General features: G+C 49.1%; 1 protein-coding gene across 12 annotated transcripts; it reads right to left on the minus strand.

Moving 5' to 3' along the window:
* Positions 1-493: 493 nt before the first annotated feature.
* grip1 (glutamate receptor interacting protein 1) lies at positions 494-18,725 on the minus strand. Of its 12 annotated transcripts, none has more exons than XM_061761316.1 (26): positions 18,459-18,519; positions 9,969-10,049; positions 9,770-9,905; positions 9,259-9,379; positions 9,072-9,155; positions 8,925-9,000; positions 8,705-8,850; positions 8,452-8,599; positions 8,200-8,369; positions 7,921-8,058; positions 7,665-7,811; positions 7,294-7,480; positions 7,071-7,216; positions 6,870-6,950; positions 6,723-6,792; positions 6,453-6,598; positions 6,226-6,370; positions 5,982-6,121; positions 5,752-5,913; positions 5,528-5,681; positions 5,223-5,334; positions 5,041-5,073; positions 4,134-4,244; positions 3,940-4,056; positions 3,288-3,434; positions 494-3,201 (listed from the first exon to the last, which is right to left on the minus strand). In XM_061761316.1, the coding sequence occupies exons 3-26, from the start codon at positions 9,890-9,892 to the stop codon at positions 2,932-2,934; spliced, it is 3,174 nt and encodes a 1,057-aa protein (XP_061617300.1). In that variant the 5' UTR covers positions 9,893-9,905; positions 9,969-10,049; positions 18,459-18,519; the 3' UTR covers positions 494-2,931. The 12 variants fall into 12 exon arrangements, with proteins under 12 accessions (XP_061617300.1, XP_061617296.1, XP_061617301.1 ...); XM_061761312.1 differs by lacking the exon at positions 18,459-18,519 and adding an exon at positions 13,397-14,824 and having other exon boundaries at positions 9,234-9,379; XM_061761317.1 differs by lacking the exon at positions 18,459-18,519 and adding an exon at positions 13,397-13,455.
* Positions 18,726-21,996: the final 3,271 nt, after the last annotated feature.

Genomic DNA, 21,996 nt, shown 5'->3' on the forward strand with positions numbered 1-21,996 from the left:
AAAAAAAATCGGCTACTGGTGTCTGGAGAGTGACGCACTCACTCGGCGACAGCGCGAGAAGAGCGTGTTTTGTCATTTCAGTGCTAAATAATAATCATATTAAAGGTACAATACTCATAAAACAAACGAGAGGAAGCAATTTCTGTAAAACACAAAACAAAAACGTAACTGTGAATGCTGTCAAGATACTAAATTTAAATTGTTGTAAAATACGTATCAATATCTCTGAACTTGGGGATTTTATTGTGAAAATTTGGGAATGTGATAGGTAGTTCACAAGAGGTCCAGAATGAGCTCAACATTTTGAAGTTGAAATGGTATGAATTGGTAAAAAAATGTACAAAAGCTCTTGATTTGAAAACTTTTAATTGAGTAATTAATTGATAGGAGAAAGTGTGGAATTTAGGCACTGTGTGAGTTATTGGAATGGTTTGTAAAAGTGCTTTGGTGTGACTGAATGCTCTTTAATATTGACACAATAAATTCCAAAGTATGTGGTAAAGGCGTCATGAGTAGTTGGTGTTTATTGTTGCTCAGTCGTCGTCCACACAAAGAAGGTGGAGACAGCAGGAACATCATGCTACCAAAGTATGAAATTTGTACAAAAATACTTTACAACATCGTCCGTGTTCCTGAAACAAAAGACGTTGGTTCACTTCTTTGTTTGTTGTTTGGTTGGTGAAGCTACATGGAAGTCAACTCTCCTTTTCCAATGGCAGTGCAATGCGCGCGCGTGGGTAAATTCTTCCAACGTTACGCACGTGCACACGCAATACACGCGTGCAAACACAGTGTGTGTGAGTGAATGTGTGTGTGTGTGTGTATGGCTTTATGGCGTGTATTCCTGAAGCCACGCCCCTAAGGCCCCTCGGCTCCTTTCTATTGGTGGAAATTGTCAATGCTAACTCTTTGTCATAAAGTTAGCTCAGTCGTGCTAGAGCGCTAATTAGTCTCGTGCTAACCCGATTGCTCAGCTGTTTGGATCTTGTGATTAAAAAAAATAAAAAAATAAAATCAGGTGTTAGCCTAGCTAACTGGTAAATACTTCTCATTAAAGATCTGCTGTTCTTTTTAGTAGCCATATTAGCATTGTATAGTCATGAAGTTGGGTTAGCCAAACATTAGCCAGATGCTAATGAGCTTTGTTCACCTGATTGTTATCCCTGTGACTGATGTGAACACGCATCTTATTTGTATTAGCTTTGTTAGCTGAGGTATGTTCTAACTGATCCATTCTCAATACAGCTGACGTTAGCCTTGTGCTAATAATCTAATTAGCCCAGTGCTTACACGTTTTTCCAGGAGTTAGCCTACCTGACTGATGCTGATTACATCTAATTAGGTGTAGCTTGAGCGTGAGGTTGGGTTAGTCAAACATTAGCCATGCTAATCAACTATGTTTACCCAATTATTAGCCCTGTAACTAAATCTTATGTTGTTAGCTGAGCCATGTTCTAACTTATGTTAGCCCTGTGTTAGCCTTGTGCTAAGTGTCTTGTTAGCCACAAGCTAGCTGTGTGCGCTTTGTTGCTAGCCACTAGTGGGCGCTGTGCTTCAAACAGCTAGACGGCTAAGTTAAGTCAAGTAGAACGATCAATCGCACCCACGCAAACGACAGCTAATCACAACTCTTCCATCTCGAGCACAGAGCAGCATTTTTTTTTTTTTTTTTTTTTCCAGAGGCTTCTGATCGGTCGCTTATGAAAATGTCGACTTTCTAACGAGGCGAGCGCTAGCAGCTAAATGTTGATGTCACAAATGTGTCACAACGTTTTCTAAAATGTCAAAATGTTTTCATGGAAACCACAGACGACGAGGACTCTACCTTTGTTTTTTGACATATTGTGAGGTCCAGTCGTCATGGAAACAAACAGAGAAAAGTGACGAGTCAATCAAAACACACAATTGATTAGCATAATTGATCACAGTTACTGGAGGGAGGGGCGGGGTCATGCTCATTGGTGTGTGTGTGGGGTCGGGGAAGGGAACCAATCAGAGTCAGGTGACGTTTTTGATTGATTGGTTCCAGCCAATCCTGCTGAATGTGTCATCCTGCCTGCCTGCTTATTGGCTAAGGGACAGTGAGGGGAGGGGTTAACGGGGTGAGGCCGAGCTGGCCAAACGTGACAACGCACACAGACACACACACAGACACACACAGACACACAGTGTGGCCAGTCAACGTGTGTCAACAAAAACAAATAATTTAAACTGCTCAGTGTCTGTCAGTGTCATCATCACAATTATTAGTTTTCTATATATTTTCTTGAACATCCCTCCAGGAGCATTTTCATGGCACACAAGTCAAATTCCGATACGGATGATCCAATCACTTTGGACCAGTAGAAATCCGTCCGTCTGTAGTTGGTCGTCTCCGTTGCGACGTGCAGCCCGAAGGTTGGAAATGGCGACCCATCATCAGTCTTTGTGCTGCTGCTGTGCTTCAGTTGGATTTCTGCTTCCTGCCACACTGGCCAACCACGCCCCCTGAGGACCGGAAAGGGTCGGGGGTCCAGTTGGGTCTGGAGTTGGCGATCAGGAATGTGATTGGGATCAGGAATGGGATTGGAATCAGTTGTGAGATCAGGATTCAGACTGTGATCAGTCTCTGTTGTGGGATGTGGATTTGGACTCGGATCAGGAGTGAGATCAGGATCAGTAGTAAGATCAGGATTTGGAGTGGAATCAGGATCAGTAGTGAGCTCAGGATCTCAAGAGCGAGATTAGGATCAGTAGTGAGATCAAGATTTCAAGTGAGATCAGGATCCATAGTGCAATCTGGAGTAGAGATCAGGAATGAGATCAGGGGTTCCAGTGGGACACGAGTAGGATCAGAATCCAGATCAGGATGAAGACCAGGAAGTGTGGGTGTGCTTTCAGGCTGCCTTAGCAGGTCAAAGTTCAGAGGTTGTGTGTAGCACCAAGCGGGCCCTATACGGAAGTGTTGGTGACTAGCCCGGCCCCCAGACCGTCCCCGGGTTTCTTCCACTTGATTGGCGCGCCGTCCTCGCTGGAGTCCTCGCACGCTTCCTTCTGGTTGCCGATTGGCTGAAGGGCGTGGCTGTCGACGGTGCCTTCCGTGTGATTGGTCAGCGGGTTGGCGGGGTTTCGGCTGATGACCAGATCCAAGCGGTTCGACGACTCGGCGATGAGCGGAACTACCAGGCAGCAGTCGAAGTCCCGAGTGCGCACGTGGTTGATCTGAACGCAAGCGGGAAGTAAAAGTACTGATTCGTACAGATGCCTAAAAATGAATATGAATCCAAATGAACTGCGGCTGTGCTCACCTGCAGGAGGCGGTCGTACGCTCGCAGGCCTCCGCGCTCCGCCGGGCCGCCGCCGCGAATGTTGTTGACGTAAACGCCGCGATCCACAACGCCGTCCGACACGCTGAAGCCGAAGTCGTCCGAGTCGGAAGACTTTTCCAGAGTTAGCTGCGACACGTCAACACGTGTCGATTAAACATCGAACATCTCGGCCTTCAAATAAAATCTCCCATTGTGTTCACAAAAATCCGATTCCCTGTTTTAATCGTTCCCCCCTTTTCGTTTGTAGGGAAAGACATTATTCAAAACTACTGTTGAGTTTTTTTCTCTCCTTCTATTTGCTTGATTTCTCCTGATACCAAACAAGCTTTGAAACCGTTTTTTCCTCCTATTATTCACTCTTTAAATCCCACAAAAATGACTTCCATGTCACTTAAATGTCATTGAAAGCTATTCAAATGTCACTAAAAGTCACTAAGATGACTCTTAAATATCATAAAAAATCCCTCACGTGAGTAAAAGCAACTTGAATGCCACTAAAGGCCTCTTCAATGTGACTAAATATGATTAAAATGTGATTAAAATGACGTTTGCGTGATTAAATGACACTTTAATGTCACACAAAAAAACTACGGCAGCTGCAAAAAACCCCAAAAACTGCTGAGTTGTCCACCTTGTGAAGTTCGACCGGCGTCTGGTTGAGGATGTCGTTGACTTCCTGTCTCATCTTCTTCATGGCGAAGGCTCGGCGCTGGGGGTCGGAGGGCAAGGTGTTGGAGCGCGGGGTCGCCTGGGGGTCACGGAGCGAGTCACACGTTACATCACCGCAGCCCCGTGTCGCGGTCGGGGGTCGACGTCGGCAGTCACCTGGGGGCGGGTGCTGCTGCGTTCCTGGAAGCTGGCCTGGCGGCCCAACGAGGTTCGAGAGTGCACCGGCTCGTGGTTCAGACTGAGGGTGGAGCCGGACATGATGGTTGCCTGGAGACCACCGATCGCACGTCCGCGTCATTGCGAGAAGAAAAAAAACATCCGTCTCTTCTGCATCACAATTGGCGCACTTTTGTCGTCAGCCAATAAGGCGCGTGCACAAATGTCTGCAAACTTCCCAGCATGCCACGCTCACACTGACATGCTCGACCACTCACAAACTGCCTAATGTCGGCAAATTACACTTAAATGGCACAAAAAAACATGACTTCAATATTAATATAATCACATCAATATCACAAGATGTCATTTAATGGCCACTAAAAACACTTGAGTGTCACTAAATTTCATAAGACACTAAAATGCCATTAGAAGTTGCTTCAATATCACTAAAGTGCTCTCGATTTTTTGGGGATTATTTAAATGTCACCGGATAATATTTAAATGTTACTGAAATACACTTACTGTTAGTGTTGCTAAATGCTGGTAAAATTCACTGAAATTGAACCAAAATCACTGGAATTCCGCAGAAGCCCACTTGCCACCAAAATCACTTGCATGTCACTGAAATCCGCTCAGATGTTACTTAAAGCCACTTAAATGTTTAGTAAATGTCACTAAAAATCAGTTTAGTGTCACTAAAATCACCGAAATGTTACAAAAAGCAACTGAAATGTCATTAGAAGTCAATTAGATGTCACCTAAATATTATTAAAGGTCCTTGAAGGGTTAGGGTTAGAGTTGCGTTCAAAAAGAGACAATTTGCGTGAGATTTTCGAGCACGCTGAAAAGAGAAGTGAGGAGAGGATTAGTGGAGGAGAAGAAGAAGCGAACGGCAGAAGGATACCCCAGTGAGGTGCCGCCTCTCCTTTTCCGGCTCCTGGAAAACAACCAGTCCTTTTTTTCTCCACTTTGTTTTCACTGAACTCTAAAAAGCTTTTCATTGGTCGACAGATTTCACAGAGTCCCGCCCCATCTGGCATGTTATTCATGTGTGTGCGATGTACGAGTCAGCATGTGCGCGCGCACCTCCAGCTCTCTGAGGATTCCACTGTGTCCGCACGTCTCCAGATCCTCCAGAGCCTGAGACCAGAAGTTCTCCTCCTGGTCCGGTTCTGTCCCGTCATGACCAACCGTGAACCTGCACCCCCCCCGTCCACCCCAGAGGTCGCAGGTCAGTTACGCGCACGCACACCATGCTATGGTGTAACTACTGTTAGCTCCATGCTATCAACTGTCATCACTTCCAATGCGGGACGCTAACTTGCTACATTGTAACCGCAATTAGCTCACGTGATCAAAGAGCTGCTGCCATGATCAAAACTGCCGCTCACCCGCCGAGCGCGGCGTGTTCCCAGTCGTCGTGGAGGCCTGACAGGTCTGACGGCGGATCGGTTCTCTGGCGAGAGGAGGCGGGCGATTGGTTGTTGCTCGTCTTGGCGTCGCGCCACTCGTGGAAGGTGAACGGTGACGACTGGAAGGAAGGAACTGAAAACGCACACAGGACACGTCATCGCTAGACGTCGATGTAGTCGAGAACGTAGATGGGCGCACGTACCCGGGCTGGTGAAGCTGGCGTCCATGTTGGAACCGTCCCAGGACTCGACTGCGCTGTCGACGGACGGCAGCGTGCCGAACATCCTCTGCCCCGAAGGGGGCGCCGCCACGATGAGCGGCTCCTCCCCTCCCTCGCCGATCGCGCGCGACTTGGGACTGGACACTGCGTACATGCAAGCGCACGTTTAGAGGACGACGACGGCGTCGATGCTCTGGACGTCGAGGACGTACGCTCGCCGTGCTTCTTGATCTTGAGCGTGACCGTCTCGCCCGCCTGCTGCAGGAGACTGATGGCCTCGCTCAGGGGTTTGCCCTTCAGGCTGCTGCTGTTGATGGCCAAGATGCGGTCGCCCACGTGGATGGCGCCGGTCCTGCCCGGACAAAACGAAAAACGAAATATCACCTCGCTTCACGAGCAGTCTTGGCATCATCGTGCTTGTGTGACAGGAGATGATGTGAAGACTTTTTTCCTGACCTCTCTGCCAGGCCTCCCTTGGTGAGCGAGGAGATGACGATGGGGTCGAAAGGCTCCTCGGTGCCCGAGATGGTGATCCCCAGCGGGCCTCCGTAGCGTTGCAGCTCCACCGTGTAGATGATGCTCCCCGACACCTCCTGCTCGTCTGCAAGCAAAGGCGAGGATTGGCCGCTTCGTCGGCGGGCGAGCGGGCGGCGCTGCGCGCGATACGCGGCGGGGCCGCTTACCGGAGTTGTCCTCGTCTTTGCGTATTTTGAGCTTGACGAGCTCCTCGCACTGCTGCAGGATCTGCGCGGCCTCCTCCATGGAGCACGTCTCCACGCGGATGTTGTCGATGGCCAGCAGCTTGTCTCCCAGCTCCAGCGTCCCCGTCCTCCACGGCACAAAAACCAGCTCCCGTTACGCTTCTTCGTTGCGTGCTCGACAATACACGTGCAAATGTCTGCGTTTGTGTGGGTTTTATTGTAAGGGTGTGTGGGTGTGTGTGTGTGTGTCACCTGTGAGCAACGCTGCCCTTCTTGATGTCCGAAATGATGAGAGGGTCTCCTGCTTTTCTGTTCGATGGCGCTGCAACACAACAACGCGTTCAGCGCTCGTCTGTTCGCCCACTTGAAATGCGGCCGGTGCGACAGGGATGGACTCACAGCTGATGGTGATCCCCAACTCCACTCCCGGTTTCTTGGGGAGCTTCACATGGAACGTTCCGGACGACGGGATGACCGATTCTGAGGGACAAAAATATGTTGGTGTTCACAAGTCGTATACTTTATTCATTGTGCGTAAGCCAGTCACAGACTTAGCGTGCGTGTTTAAGTGGGCGTCAGACTGCGCGTGTGCGCACGTACCAGCCACGTCAAACTCGATCTCCAAGGTGAGTTGTGCAGTAATGGAGGAGTCTCTGAGCAGCTGATTGGTTTCTTCCAAAGTGGAGTCTTCTGTAGGAACTCCATTTATGGACAAGATCCTGTCGCCGATCTGCAGGATGCCACATCTACACACACACACACACACACACTTGTTTATGTATGACTCGCATGTTGCGGAAAATCGTGTGTGACGCGTGCCGACCTTTCGGCAGGACTGTCGGGGTCGATGTAAGCGATGAGCGGCGGCGACGAGAGCGTCTCGGTGGCGAAGACGCCGCCTTGCAGCTGCAGGCCGAAGCCCACGACGCCGTCGCCGAGCAACGTCACCTCCGTGGTCTCCGTGTGGACCACCTGACCGGCCAGCCCCACTGTGCTGGACGCCAGGGACACTGACGGACGTCGAAAGGTCACATTTATATCGTCTTTCATAATTACAACTAGAAAATGCAATTCAAATAGTGCCCAAGGACGCTACAGAACAATGAAATGTGCAAGCGCCATGTTAGTGATTAGTCAGTCAGTTAGTTTCAGTAGTTGAGCAATATTTCTGTATTTGATGGGCTTGTTCCTCACAGGAGCTCTTGAAGTCCTTCTTCTTGTGCTTCTTCCTCATGAGCGTGCCCCGCGGACTCGTGGGGTACGCGTTCCTCGGGATGGTCATGTTGAGCGACGACAGACTGTACGCCGACATGGAGCCCGGAGAGAACGTGTGGCCCAACGCTGCGTGGCGGCAGACACAGCCAGACGTCAGGTGGCACATACGCATACACACGATCGCACACACACCGTGGAGAGCGGGCGAGCGAGCGAGAGAGAGAGGCGGACGTACACGGGTTGTTTGTATGGCGGTTGTGCGACCTGGCGCCCGATTGGTCAGGGTGGTACGTGTTGTAGTGGTAAGGGGGGAGGATGGGGGCGGAGGTTCCCGTCTCCCAGGGGAGGGGGCGGGCAGAACGCTGCACCTTGACTGCATGCGCACACGCACACACATGGACACACACATGCAGGGGAGCGTTGAGGTTAAGACAAGAGGAATGCCGTTTCCGTATAAGATTCAAATGAGTGTGTTGCCTTCAGGGACACTTGCACATTGTGCACGTGTTGGTACCTTGCTGCGGTGCGTTCAGGGCCGGTCGGGCCTGGTGCTGGGGCAGGATCTCCATGCGGACGTTGTGGCAGGAGGCGGACAGCAGCTGCGTGGCTTCGGCCAGAGAGCAGAACTCCATAGATTTGCCATCCACGGACAGGATGTGATCTCCTGCGTAGAGAGCGCCGCACCTGCACGCACGCACGCACACACCAGTATCCATTAGGGCGTGCGTGTGAAGCGCGCGCGTGTCGTGCGCAGCGTGAAGGTCACCTGTCGGCTATGCTGGCCGGTTTAACTTTGTCAATGACGATGACCTGCTTGCTGCAAAACATGGACGAAGACAGAGCCACGCCCAGGCTGGAGCCCGTCGCCTTGGCGACCTCCACCAGCAGAGGACCCGAAGCCGAGGACACGGAGTCTAAGCGCGGAGGGCAAAGGTCACGTGTCGGCAGAAGCGACGGCTGTGCGTGTGTGTGTGTGTGTGTGTGTGTGTGTGTGTGCGTGTGCGCGCGTGCGTGCTGACCCATGACGGAGACGTCGTACTCCAGCAGCACGGTCGCTTCCTGGCCGCTCTGCTTCAGGACGCTCATGGCCTCCGCCAGCGTGTTGCCGTGGAGACGGATGCCGTCGATGCTCAGCAGACGATCGCCAGGTTTGATGCTGCCCTCCCTGCACCCACGCACGCACGCACGCGTCAGTCCCTGAAGTGGACGGAAGTTAAGAATTTAAAAGCTGTCACTCACCTGTCAGCTGGCCCTCCTGAGCGTACGGTTGCTATGACGACGGGCCGACACTTGTTCCTGTCTTCGCTGGCTCCGCCTATGTGACACACGCGTGTCACTATTTCGTACAACACACACATACCCGCACACGCGCACGCACGCAGGCACCTCTGATGACGAATCCGAAGCTGTTCCCTTCCTTGTGGAGCGTCACCTCCACCGTCTTGAACGTGACGCCCGAACCCTGCACGGCTGCAACACAACACGCCAACAACACGTCAGCGACACGCGGAGGTCACGCAGAGGTCACGGGAGGCGGTGCGGACATACAGACGGGCGGCAGCTCGTACTCCACCTCCAGCAGCACCCGCTCGCCCACGTTCTTCAGCAGACTGATGATCTCGTCGTGACGGAACTTGGCCAAGTTGATGCCGTTCACCGAGCGGATGTAGTCGCCGACGTTCAGCTGGTCGCTCCTGACGACGGCGACGAGAAAGTTCAAGACTTTCAAGACTCTAGCGAGAGACTTTGTTGTTTTACACCAGAAACTCTCTCCAACTTCTCCAGAACCTTCATTGGAGACTCGAGCCTCTTTTAAGACAAGAACCTTCTTCCGGCACCTTCTCTCTGGACTAGAACCTTCTTTTGAAACTAGTACCTTCTCTGGACTCGAACATTGTCTTGGCACTGGAACCTACTCTTGGAACAATAACCTTCTCTCAGGACTAGTAACTGCTGAAGATGAGAGCCTTCACTTGAGACAAGAATATTCTCTCAAGACTAGAACCTTCTCTCTGGACTAGAGCCTTCTCTTCTTCTTTCCAACGTGTTGTTCGAGTGGTAATAGCAAGCGGCGTAGTTCCTACCTGGCGGCGATTCCTCCTTGCCTCAGGTTGGACACCCGCGGCTTCCCGTCCTTGTCGATGCCGCCCGACACGGTCAGCCCCAGCGTGGTGCCCTCCTTCTTCATCAACTCCACCAGCGTGCATCCCCGGAACTCGTCTGGGGAGAACGCGTCGTCGCTTTCATTTTTTTCCAGGGAGTTAGCATTAGCATTAGCATTACCTGGTATGCTCTGCCTCCTGATGGCCAGCGCGCCGTCTGACGGTCGCGAGCCCGCCGAGTCTTTGCTGTACGGACCTTCATCTGCAACAACAACACACAGGCGTGATTTACGTCCTCTCCAGCGAAGGAGACGAAAAAGATGAAGAACACAAAGATGTAGAAGAAGAAAAAGTCAAACGAAGACGATAAAGATGGACACGAGATGGTGTGATGTTGGAGCAGAAGTAAAGAAACGCTGAAGCATCTTCTCTTCCCACCAATTGCACAACTCCTGCGCTCGCTGCCTCCACGCACACACAATTCGCTCAACTACAACTACACACAGTACACATCATGACACGTCTCCCTCGTTATCTGACATGAATCTCTCACGCACCGGAAAGCGCGCTCGTCTCCCCCCCCACCCACACACACACGATTGTCAATCAGTGATCAATTTCCAGTCAACGATGCTGTAGTCCCCCTCCCTCCCTCCCTCGCTCGCACGCTCTCTCTCTCTCTCTCTCTCGCTCTCTGAGCGTCTATGTAGCTCTACCTTTATTCACCCTGCGCAGGATCTGACATCGGCATTTGAACGACACTGCGATCATGATGAAGCCCCCAGCTCGGCGTCGCCAGCCGGCGCCATGCACGCTAAACCGCCGCAATCCTCTCCACTTCCTCCTCCTCCTAACCCCCCCGACGCTCCTCTTCCTCCCGCTTCTCCGTCGTTCGGCCGCCGCGAGCCGAGCGCCTCCTCACGCAGACGCCATCATGTAGATGAGGAAGAGGACGGGGAGGGAGGAGGAGGACGAGGAGAGGGAGGGGGAGGGCGCTGCAGATGTGGAGCGCCGCCATGAAATGAGGATGAGGATGAGGAGGGGGAGGGGGAGGCTGATCTGATGGCGTGATGACGACGAAGAGGAGGATGCGCGCGATTGGGGGATGGAGGATGAAGAGGAGGACGTGCATCAAACATCAGAGGGTGATGTGAGAGAGGAAATAAAACGCATAAAAGCATCCCACATGCTTAAGAGCGACCCCTCCCCAACACTCCCTTTCTCAGTTGCATGGGAAAAAAATGTGCGCTGGCACTTTAAATCAACCTTCACACACCTCACAGCAAACGGCTAAAAGTCTTGAAAGTGAAGTCTAACAACAACGAGGTATTCAAGTACACTTGGGACGTTCCATCCCCTACAGACACAGAACAGAAAACTCTAAAAAGAACCCGTTGCTCAAGAACGCCTCCAGAACATTCCGTTGTACTACACCATCTCAGAGCTGCACGGAAAATGATGTGCGCTGGCCCTTTAAATCACACTTCACAGTGTGCTCAACGGCTAATCTGAAGTCTTTAAAGTGTGAAGACTACTGTAAAATAAGTGAAGCATTCAAGTACACTCAGGACATTCTATTGACTACGGTCCAGTGTTAGACACACACACACAATTCAACTAAAATGACTGAGCTGAAGGTTAAAATGCTCAAGAGCGTCCCCCCACTTTTTTTACGACACCACCTCTCCAATCTGTGTGGGAAAAGTGCACGCCGGCCCTTTAAATCAACCCTCGCACACCTCCAAGCGTGCTCGTTATTCGGCTACACGAGTGCATGCAGCATTTACACGCTTCACGATAATGATGACGATGATGATGTCACTAGGGGGAAACGGTGCCATGATCGCAACGGCGCCCCGTGATTGGCAGCGGCTGCGGAAAGAGGCGTGATCTAGTCTCACATGTAGGTCAGTGTTCCAGATGCAGATGATGCGGGATTTATTTCACTCTCTGTGTATGTATGTATGTGTGTGTGTGTGTGTGTGTGTGTGTGTGTGTGTGTCTTAATTTGTGTCAAATGACATGGAATTATTTTGTTGACTTTTTTTCTCCACAGATAAATGAAGTTTCCAATTCTAACAACAATATCCAACAATATGGGTGACTGTTACTACAACTACTCCATGACAGCCAGTCGAGCTAACGCTAACGCTAACAGGTGCATCGCTGCCAGAGCGCCACCCACAGGTCAGGACATGAACATACATTCATATAATCATTTTCATTTGTCACACATAAAACACGTTAAGTCACATGTCAGGGTACACGTGTATGACGTGATCAAGACGTGCACATTGCGGCTGTTACCATGGCAACAAGCTGATGAATAATTGAAGGGAGCAAGCGACCCTGCAAGTACAAAGAGTCATTTTTAGACATGCAAGACATACGCGCCTGCGCATGCACGCACACGCTAGTCTGCTCAATGGCTGAGTTGAAGTGAAGTGTCAAATAAAGTCCAAAAAGAACACGGCGTTCAAGTACACGTGGGACGTTCGATTGACTACAGACTGGTGTCAACATGCTAAACACGTACCACACCCACACAAAATGACCCAGCTGAAATCTTTTAAGTGAAGGCAAGTCGAAAAAGAATGTGGCGTTCAAGTACACTCCGGACGTTCCATTGACCGTACACCAGCGTCAACATGTAATAGACCCGCGTACACGCACTCTCGGGCGAAATCGCACACACTCACGCACGCTGAGTGCTTCGTGGTTGGCGTTAATAGCAGGGGAGCAAACAGGAAGTGGATGTGTTGCTTGGCAGCCAAACGGACCGACATTACACTACTTGCGTGCGCTGCATGTACTGACATGACGCGACTTCAAGTATATACGCTGCATACGTATTGACTTTTGTACTTACATCAACTGAATACATATGTACTGACATTATATTGGATGTACTACATATACTGTAGAAGTACTGTACTGACTTTACAATAATGATTTATTAGCTAGACACACACACACACACACACACACTACACTGGGGGTCACCAACATGGTGCCCGTGGGACCACATAAGCAATCAGCAGACTTGTGCTAAAAATGGCTCATCAGTGACATTGTGATTTCCTAGGAATGTTGTAGAACAGGGGTCATTTGAAAATGTAAACAAATTGATAAAGAAGTGCTGCATATTGATATTTTATTTCCTACCTTATAAAATCAGTAATATTGTGAGAAATCACTGACATGATTTATTTATGTCTATGCCTATAATAGTATCATTCAAATCATTTGAGCAAATTTGTGCTATCATATATGTGTATGAAACTGGTAGTAGTAGCTCCCACTTCCAAAAATGTTGCTGACCCTTGCAGTAGGAGGTCAAGTTAACGGTTTTGGAGGTCAAAGGCGATGTTGAAATTCCTGCGGCGTATCAACACTTGTTATTACCCACAAAGCACCTGGTGGCTCACCTGCACGCTCTTCAATTATACATCGAGGCACAAACACACATTGTGTACACGTGTAGACGTCGTGTCTGTGTGTGAGGCGCGTGTGTGTATGTCTTTGTGTGAAGTGTGAGTGTGTGTGAGCAGAATGTGTGCTTGTGTGTGTGTACGCATGTAGAGCGTGTGTGTTTGTTGTCAGACTCACGGAGCAGGCGCGTGTGGTACTTGCTGGTGTAGAAGTAGACGTCGTCGTAACCTTCCTGGTAGTCGTCGTCGGCGCGGTACCTCCTCCTGCGCCTCCTCTGGAGCAGGCGCAGGAGAGCCAGGAAGCGCTCCATCCTCACCGGGGGGCTCACGCACGCACGCACGCACTCGCGCACACGGCTAACACACGGCTAGGCGTGAACGTCGCTAACGGGAAGCGTCATGCCACACAAAGAAAGTCAGTTCAGGTTTCGTCTCACTCACTCACTCACGCAACACGCACGCACGCACGCACACACCTCGAGATGGAACACGCACTCTTTGTAGCCTCGCCTCCTCTGCAGCCTCCTCCTGTCCTGCTTCAGCCAATCACAGCGCTTGCAGCACACACACACACTCACAATGTGTGCGTGTAAATTGTGCACTTGAAGAGTCAGCAGACATGACTTCTTGCCTTCCTTTCTTGCATCCTCCACTCCTTTTATCCCTCCATCCTTTGCACCATTCATTCTTTTTTTGTGTGATGACACACACACATCCACGCGAACGCTTGATTCCAGCGAGGGGAGGGGACGGCTTCGTCAGGGAGTTCCACAAAGGAGAAGAGGGAGGAAGGGAAGTGCATCCAAGGGATGAATAAGAACTACAATTCCCATGTTGCAACCGGGCAGCATTTCATTCAAGGAATCAAAGTATTCCGAAGCTGTTTGAGTTGAAACGTGTCGAGTAGAATCTAGCCCAGAGGAATCCCATCTCATGTTCTAAAAGCGAGTCAGGCAGAAACCGCTCCAGTCGAAAGTAGTCTCGGAGATCTAGAATTTTAGGATCAAGTCTCGTGGAATCTATTCTATTAGATTATCATTGAGTAGACTTAGTCAAGTAGCACGTATTCTACCGGAATCCGTTCTAGTACAATGTAGTCTTGTAGAATCGGTTTTTGATTGTAAATATTGAACCCGTTCAATATTTAAAATTGTCGGGCCCGACCCATTTTAGACCTTATTATCGGGACAAATCCATTCAGACCTGAGGACAATTTTCCAGGGTAATCTCCTCGGACATAAGATGGTCTGTAGTTTGATGTTCTTGGTCGGAAAGGGGCAAATGAGGGCAAAAACAGCGCGATTCTCTTCTTGAGTTGAGACCAAAAATAGTGTTTTGAAGCCATTTTGTGGCATTACTGCACAGTTACAAAACTTCTTCAATTTCGAGCGGCTTTTGGCTATTCGTGGCATCGCTCCGTCTCGATCGCCCACGAATGGTGGGGCTGCATTGTACAACCCCAATTCCGATGAAGTTGTGTTAAACATAAATAAAAACAGAATACAATGATTTGCAAATCATGTTCAACCTATTTTGAATTGAATACACTACAAAGACAAGCTATTTCATGTTCAAACTGATCAACTTGATTGTTTTTAGCAAATAATCATGAACTTAGAATTTTATGGCTGCAACATGTTCCAAAAAAGCTGGCAAAAAAGTAGAATCTAGTCGGGTAGAATCTCGTCTACCACAAACCTGTCGAGTTGAAACTAGTGTAGTAGAATGTAGTCGATTCGAATCAAGTACACGTATAATAGAATCTCTTCTTGTATCACCTTGCTGAGTAGAATGCAGTCAAGTGGGCTCAGCGTTGACTCTGCATGTGTACTGCAGCCCATTTAGGCCGCTAACTAGTTGGGCTGAACTGATAGCGCCCTCTTGTGGTTGCTTCCAACTTGTGAAATCATTGCATTATATTGTAGCGAAAAAAGGAGTGCTACAAAACAATGACTGATGCATTTTTATAATTTGTCATCCATCCATGTATTTTCCACCGCTTATCCGGGTCGGGTCGCGGGGGCAGTAGCTTTAGCAGGGACGCCCAGACTTCCCTCTCCCCAGCCACTTCATCCAGCTCTTCCGGGGGGATCCCGAGGCGTTCCCGGGCCAGCCCCCGGGGTCTCCTCCCGGCGGGACGTGCCGGAACACCTCACCGGGGAGGAGTCCGGGAGGCATCCCAATCAGATGCCCCAGCCACCTCATCTGGCTCCTTTCGATGCGGAGGAGCAGCGGTTCTACTCTGAGCTCCTCCCGGATGACCGAGCTTCTCACCCTCTCTCGAAGGGAGAGCCCGGACACCCTGCGGAGGGAACTCATTTCGGCCGCTCGTAGGTGAGGGTAGGAATGTAGACTGACCGGTAAATCGAGAGCTTCGCCTTTCGGCTTAGCTCCTTCTTTACTACAACGGACCGATACAAAGTCCGCATCACTGCAGACGCCGCACCGATCCGCCTGTCGATCTCCCGTTCCATTCTTCCCTCACTCGTGAACAAGACCCCGAGATACTTGAACTCCTTCACTCGGGACAGGATCTCATCCCCGACCCGAAGAGGGCACGCCACCCTTTTCCGACTGAGGACCACGGTGTCAGATTTGGAGGTGCCGATTCTCATCCCAGCCGCTTCACACTCGGCTGCGAACCGCTCCGGTGAGAGTTGGAGATCACGGCTTGATGAAGCCAACATAATTTGTCATGTTTTCTTCAAATGACAGATGACAATTGCACCTTCTGAACATCAGAGGGAATGACTGACATTTGGTCGAGAAAGAGAGAGCTGCTAAAAATGACAAACGCATCCTCATTTGCATAGCGCTCATTTGCAAGTGGCTCGCAGGCCTCTGTGGCGCTCTGCTGCCATTGGCTGCCTGGCTGAGCGCGCGCGAGAGTGCGTTTAATCACATTCTCCACACACGGCAGCTTATCCCGCTGCTCCCCCGCACGGACGCTGTCGGGCCGTGCGGCATATATCGACATCGTCAATAATATCGTTCGTCAGTATGATCAGCTACCAGTCAGGTAGAAGACTGCTGTCAGGTGAGAAGTGATGGGCGACAACCCATGATGCATTGGGGCACACATGATGAAGCCTGAGGTGGTTTGCTTAATGGACGTCTGAGTGGCTAACCTTCATCCCTAATGGACGCGCGCGCCCAAACACAAACACAATACACTGCAATCTAGTCTAGTAGAATCCAGAAACAGTTGCAATAGAATGTAGTCTAGTAGCATGTAGTTGAGTCAAATATAGTCTTGTAGAATCTATTCTAGTACAACGTGATCGAGTAGAAACTAGTACAGTGGAGAAAACTGACACCGCCTTAAAAAGGCTTAGAATTGCCGATAAATACCACAAGATGGCGGCAAAGAAGCTCTTCAGCTCGCTTCAACATAGTTCCTTGGTATCAAGATGCCACAAGATGGCGCCAAAGCATTACTTAGTGGTTTGACCTGTGCGCAAAACACTTTGAACAAATAATGGAGGATAGGTTCAAGAAAAGAGATCTGCCAAATATGTGAATTTACGAATGGCCAACCGCAAATATGTGGGGGTGCACTGCATAGAAGACTGGAGTCTAGTAGAATCTAGTCCAGGACAATATAGTCAAGTAGAACCTAGACTAGTAGTAGCACAATGCCTGAGTGATTGACCTTGATTCCCAACGCACACGTACACACTAACTTCCATTCATTCCCTGCAGGCGCACACGCAGCAAGCACGCCGCCACATGGAAGCAAGTGGAAGTGCAGCCACTTCTCAAAGGCAGCGGACACGCCAAACAGGTGCACACGCACAAACACACAAAACGATGCATCGTGAGTGTGTGCATGCTGGGTGAATTCAAGCAGAAAATGACATGATGTTTGTTTGATGCCAGCAGCTCGGCGTGCCACCTGGATGCTGCCCAGGGCCGAGTGTGCGCATATGTGTGTGCGCGCCGCGCGCGGGTGTATATGCCAGTGCAACAAATTAAGGGCAAAAGTTGCACTATAAGACAAAAAGTGTTTTCATGTTTTGCAGTGAATGTCCTGCTTGCATTGCCATTACACATGTAGTCTGTCTCACACACACACGCACATCAGTATTTTATTGGTAGCTTCGACAATGATGTGCGAGCAACAATGCACATGCTTTCTTGTAACATGTGGCGCACATGAAAAGGATTCAAGTGCATCACACACACACACACACACACACACACAGGTTTGTTTGACTAATCTGGGGGACAAGGATGAGCAGAGCTGTGACATCAGCACCTCTTAAAGGACACTGTGTGTGTGTGTGTTTGAGAGAGTGTGTGCGTGTGTGCACGCGTGTGTGCATGTAGGCCAAAAGTGTCGTATGATGTCATGCCGTAGCAGGAAGTTGTGTTTGTAAAAATGATGCAAATGAACTTGAAACATCATACGCAAGTTATTACATGATGTATGGAGGCCTCGGTTATGTCGACTACTTGCGTGCAGTTTGTACTGTAAGTAACGTGAGTCAAGTATAGTAATGTCAGTTCTTATGTATGAGCATCACTGTCACGTTTTACGCTAGTGTTAATATTTTAGTGCGCACACAAGAGGATTCAAGTGTTTTCATTTCTATTAATTCCCTCTAGTGTCTATTTTTATCCATTCTTACTGAAGTGTTATTTTTAAACATGGATGATAAAAAATAATCAGAATCATCATCGATGCGCATGAAAATGAAAAAACGAGTAGACTTTGTGGAAGGCGTGATTATGAAAATAGAAACTATAAGGTCCAGGACACAACTATGATATATTTAACAGGACATTTACTAATCGATATTATGAATAATGACTTAATCATTACTGACTGTAATGACTTATTACACGTCAGTTTGACTTATAAACAATCTTTACTTCCAATGAATTGCTGTTGTTCCACTGATTAACGTTTACAGACAAGCAAGGGGGTGTGGGGAGGGGGTGGCTACCCGGCGCCATCAAGCCGCTCTTGGTGCTCCTGCCCCGGCCACGCAGGAGGGCAGCAGGTGGGTGGGCCTGCTAGCTAAGCTAACTTCACCTGTGGACTCGACGTGACGTAACGTGAAGCACCATCACGTTACCTGACGTCACGTCAAGATCAGCCACACGAGCACACGCACGCACAGCGTCGACTTAAACGCGCGCGACGCCGAAAGCCGGCGAACGCACACGGGTGGGGGGGGTGGGGGTCAGAGAGAGAGAGAGAGAGAGAAGACGTCGGCGGTTCGGTGGCTCCTTACCGCCTTCCTGATCCGCTTGTAGACAGGCTGGGATGTTCTTCTTCCAGCCGGGCATGATGCACCTCAGGGCGGATAGGGAGTCCAGGGCGGCCCGCTAGCAGACACACAGCACCAGCAGCGGCAACAACATGTTAGCTCGTTAGCTTTAGCTTCATGGAGGAGATCCACCTCCGCGTGCACTTCCTCTTCTCCCCCCTCTCTCTCTCTCTCTCTCCCCTTCTTCGGCACGCGAGACCCCCACCCTCTCTCCTCTCTCTCCCTCTCTCTGTCGATGTCGCTCGACCCCCCCCCCCCACGCACCCCCCCCCTCCTAAATGGAGTCTCGCGCGCACGGTGGTCGTGGGAGGGTGAAGGGGGGGGTTGACGTGACGCGATGACGTCACGTAGAAAAAAATGACCACATTTATGCGCATGCGCAGTGCAGCGTGGTCACCTGATCACTTTATGACCACAGCGGCATGCATTATTTTAAAAACTTAATAATTTCACATTAGTACTGTATTACTATTATGATTTATCAGTTTTTACTTATTTCATTCCATAAAAAACATTCATTTACATTGAAACATAGTTCGAATAAAAGGAGCAGAGAGAAAAATAACATAATAGTGGTGTTTAGTTCATTACTTTTTCATTAGTTATTAGTAATTCATGACATGATTAATTATTATCTAATGCCATGGATTTGTTTACAATACCACTAAGGTTACTCAATGTTAATGACTGATTTATTTTTGTACAAATATTTTGTAACTTTATTGACACAACTAAAGTTCCTCACTTTTGTCGGTGTGTTCGCCATCTGTTAAATGACTGAAAATAGTTTTTTGTGTGCTTTGCACATCATACTTCAGTTCGTGTGTGGTGTGTGTGTGTGCGTGCGTGAAGACCTCGACTGACGCACACACGGCACACATTCTTGTCTTGACTCGCCCCTAAGGAATTTACATCCTTTCATCAGTTGGCGTCAAAGTGGACAAAAAGGAAAAGAAAGTTCCAGCTGCTTTGTTGCTCAAAGGAGCAACCTTCGATCTTTGCGACGAGCGCTGACTTACATCTTAAAATCTCCCCCACCATCAAAAAAAATAAAAAATATATCATTTGTCAACCAAGAGTGACCACCTAGTTCTCCCCCCCCCCCCCCCTTTCATTTAAACATAATGAATCAAGTATATCTAATTGTCTCATTTCTTTCCACAGGTGCAAAGCTTCAAGTTCAACCTCAAGCGACCATCTCGTTCTTCATGAAAACTTCCCATTCTCGTCTGCGCGCGATGCGGAAACATGGCGGCCAGTGGCTGAGGGTGAGTGGGAGTGGAAGTATTTGTGACACCCGAGGGAGATGATTCACGTGTTTCCACTTTCGAGCTGGGGGGCAGTTGATCGGATTTGAAATCCCGCGCGGATGTTTTCCGGTGTCTTTATTCGACTAGAAATGATGTTTCCATGGCGACAACATGAAGGTGAAAATAGGCTTATGACGCTCACATATTCAGGTTTACAATCATACTAAATGCATTTTTTTTTTTTACAGCGCCCTCATCCTGCAGCGGCATGTACAACGCTTATTTTCGTCATTTAAATGAAATAAAATACATCAAAAAAATGTATACCGTCATCAAACACAATGAAGTAAAAAAAAACAGTAGTTGTTTAAAATTGATTTATGCTTTATTTTAATAATAATAATAATAATTTAACATTGATCCCGGAGAAATATGCGATCAATAACCCTACTATTGATCAATGTGTATCTTTAGGTGCTTGAAGTACCAGTCGTTAATGATTTATTCCCCCCCACACACACACACACACTTTGTACATTCAACGGGAGATCATGATGACCCTGCACGCAATTTTTAGCTATTTCCGGTGCAAAAACGACTCATCCTCGTCATCCTCATCCTCGTCATCCTCATCACTGCAGCGTCCGGGTAAGTGTCGGGCGTGGCCCACCTGCGTTCGGCATGCCGACGGGCGGACGCTCCACCTTGGGACGTGCATTGTCCGAAAAAGGCAGCCAGCCGAGCGCAAAACGCTCCGTACCAAACTCCGTCGACCGAACCATCGATTTGAGATGGCGTCATCACTACAGTATCATGCCTTTTCGAATAGATGCCCAAATAACATGTCCATGTTATTTGAAGATATACGTGTCATCGGCATCAAAATAAGACCTTCAAAACATGCTCGTGTGCAAAATGTTCATTTTATGCCGGCAGCTTTCACTTGTGTTAGGCGGACGCAAGTGGGGGATGGAAACAAGCGGGACAATTGAAAAAGTGGACACATTGCAGCTTTGCACTCGTTGAACCTGCTGATTGTGCATGCCGAATAAATCCTTTCATCCAAATGATACATTATTTGAGCTTGTGCATGTGCAGCGGCCCAATAATCATTTTCAAACGTAAGAATCTTTAAATCGATGTATTTTGAAATGGGGTTTGGACTGTGTCCAGCTATCGCTCTACCGCAAAGCTTAAACCTTAAGATACATTCTACAGACACACACGAATCAATCAATCGATCAAGTACAATAAACGGCACTGCTGTGTGTTCCAATCATATTCGGGATGATATTTAGAAATGTGACAGTCCAGTTTGTTTGAGCTGTCAATCAAAGTGCGATTCTTTTGAATGAACAGTGTGCGACCGAAAGTTGTCTTTGCTTTGGTTTGACGCCCAACATAACCCGCTCGAGTCGTTGAACCGCTTCAATTTTGGAAATCCGATCGGCGAGGGCTCGTCAAGTTCGAAGGAGTTAAGAACCGCCGTAACCGGACGTTGTACAACGGCTGCCTTCAAAATAGACTTTGCCCTCAAACGGGTGCAACGAGAACGGAGTCAAGTATCCCCACGTGAGACTGCCGATGCGTATTCTTCAAGGGACGTCGTTGGGGATTTTCTCTCTCGCGCACGACTGAAACGCTCGCATGCGCGCTACTCAAAGCGTATTTCGGATTTTAGGAGTGTGTGAGAGCATTCATTCATTCATTCATTCATTCATCTTCCGTTCCACTTCTCCTCACGGCGGTCGCGGGCGTGCTGGCGCCTACCCCAGCCATCTTCGGGCGGGAGGCGGGGTGCACCCTGAACCGGTCGCCAGCCAATCGCATGGCACATATAGACAAACAACCATCGGCACTCACGTTCACGCCTACGGGCAACTTAGAGCTCTTCAGATAACCTCGCACGCGTGTTTTGGGGATGTGGGAAGAAACCGGAGTGCCCGGAGAAAAGGAACACGGAAAATCCACACAGGCGGGGCCGGGATTTGAACCCCGGTCCTCAGCACTGTGAGGCGCATGTGCTAACCAGTCGTCCGCCTGTGAGAGCATTTAATTATTTTTTCCAGTAGTGCACGTGAGAGACAAGTTTTCCTAAATTGAGTCTTTAAGGGCCTCTCATACATATTTGCTGGTGTCAGTACTCAATCCCGTTTGTATGTTTTTGAAATGATTTTGGCTTTTATTTTGAAGGAAGCCGGAAGTAGTTTGCGTGCAGTCCGTGTAACAAACGCGCGTCAGAATGCGGAGCA

The sequence above is a fragment of the Phyllopteryx taeniolatus genome, chromosome 22 (assembly GCF_024500385.1).
Source record: "Phyllopteryx taeniolatus isolate TA_2022b chromosome 22, UOR_Ptae_1.2, whole genome shotgun sequence".
Lineage (NCBI taxonomy): Eukaryota > Metazoa > Chordata > Actinopteri > Syngnathiformes > Syngnathidae > Phyllopteryx > Phyllopteryx taeniolatus.

Bases quoted from the DNA above. Each gene is read 5' to 3' on its own strand.
- grip1 (XM_061761311.1), bottom strand. From the start codon at position 13,529: ATGGAGCGCTTCCTGGCTCTCCTGCGCCTGCTCCAGAGGAGGCGCAGG. The intron at 6,371-6,452 runs GTAAGCGGCCCC...CTTTGCTTGCAG, and splicing joins CAAAGACGAGGACAACTCCG to ACGAGCAGGAGGTGTCGGGG. The intron at 6,122-6,225 runs GTCAGGAAAAAA...TTGTCCGGGCAG, and splicing joins AAGGGAGGCCTGGCAGAGAG to GACCGGCGCCATCCACGTGG.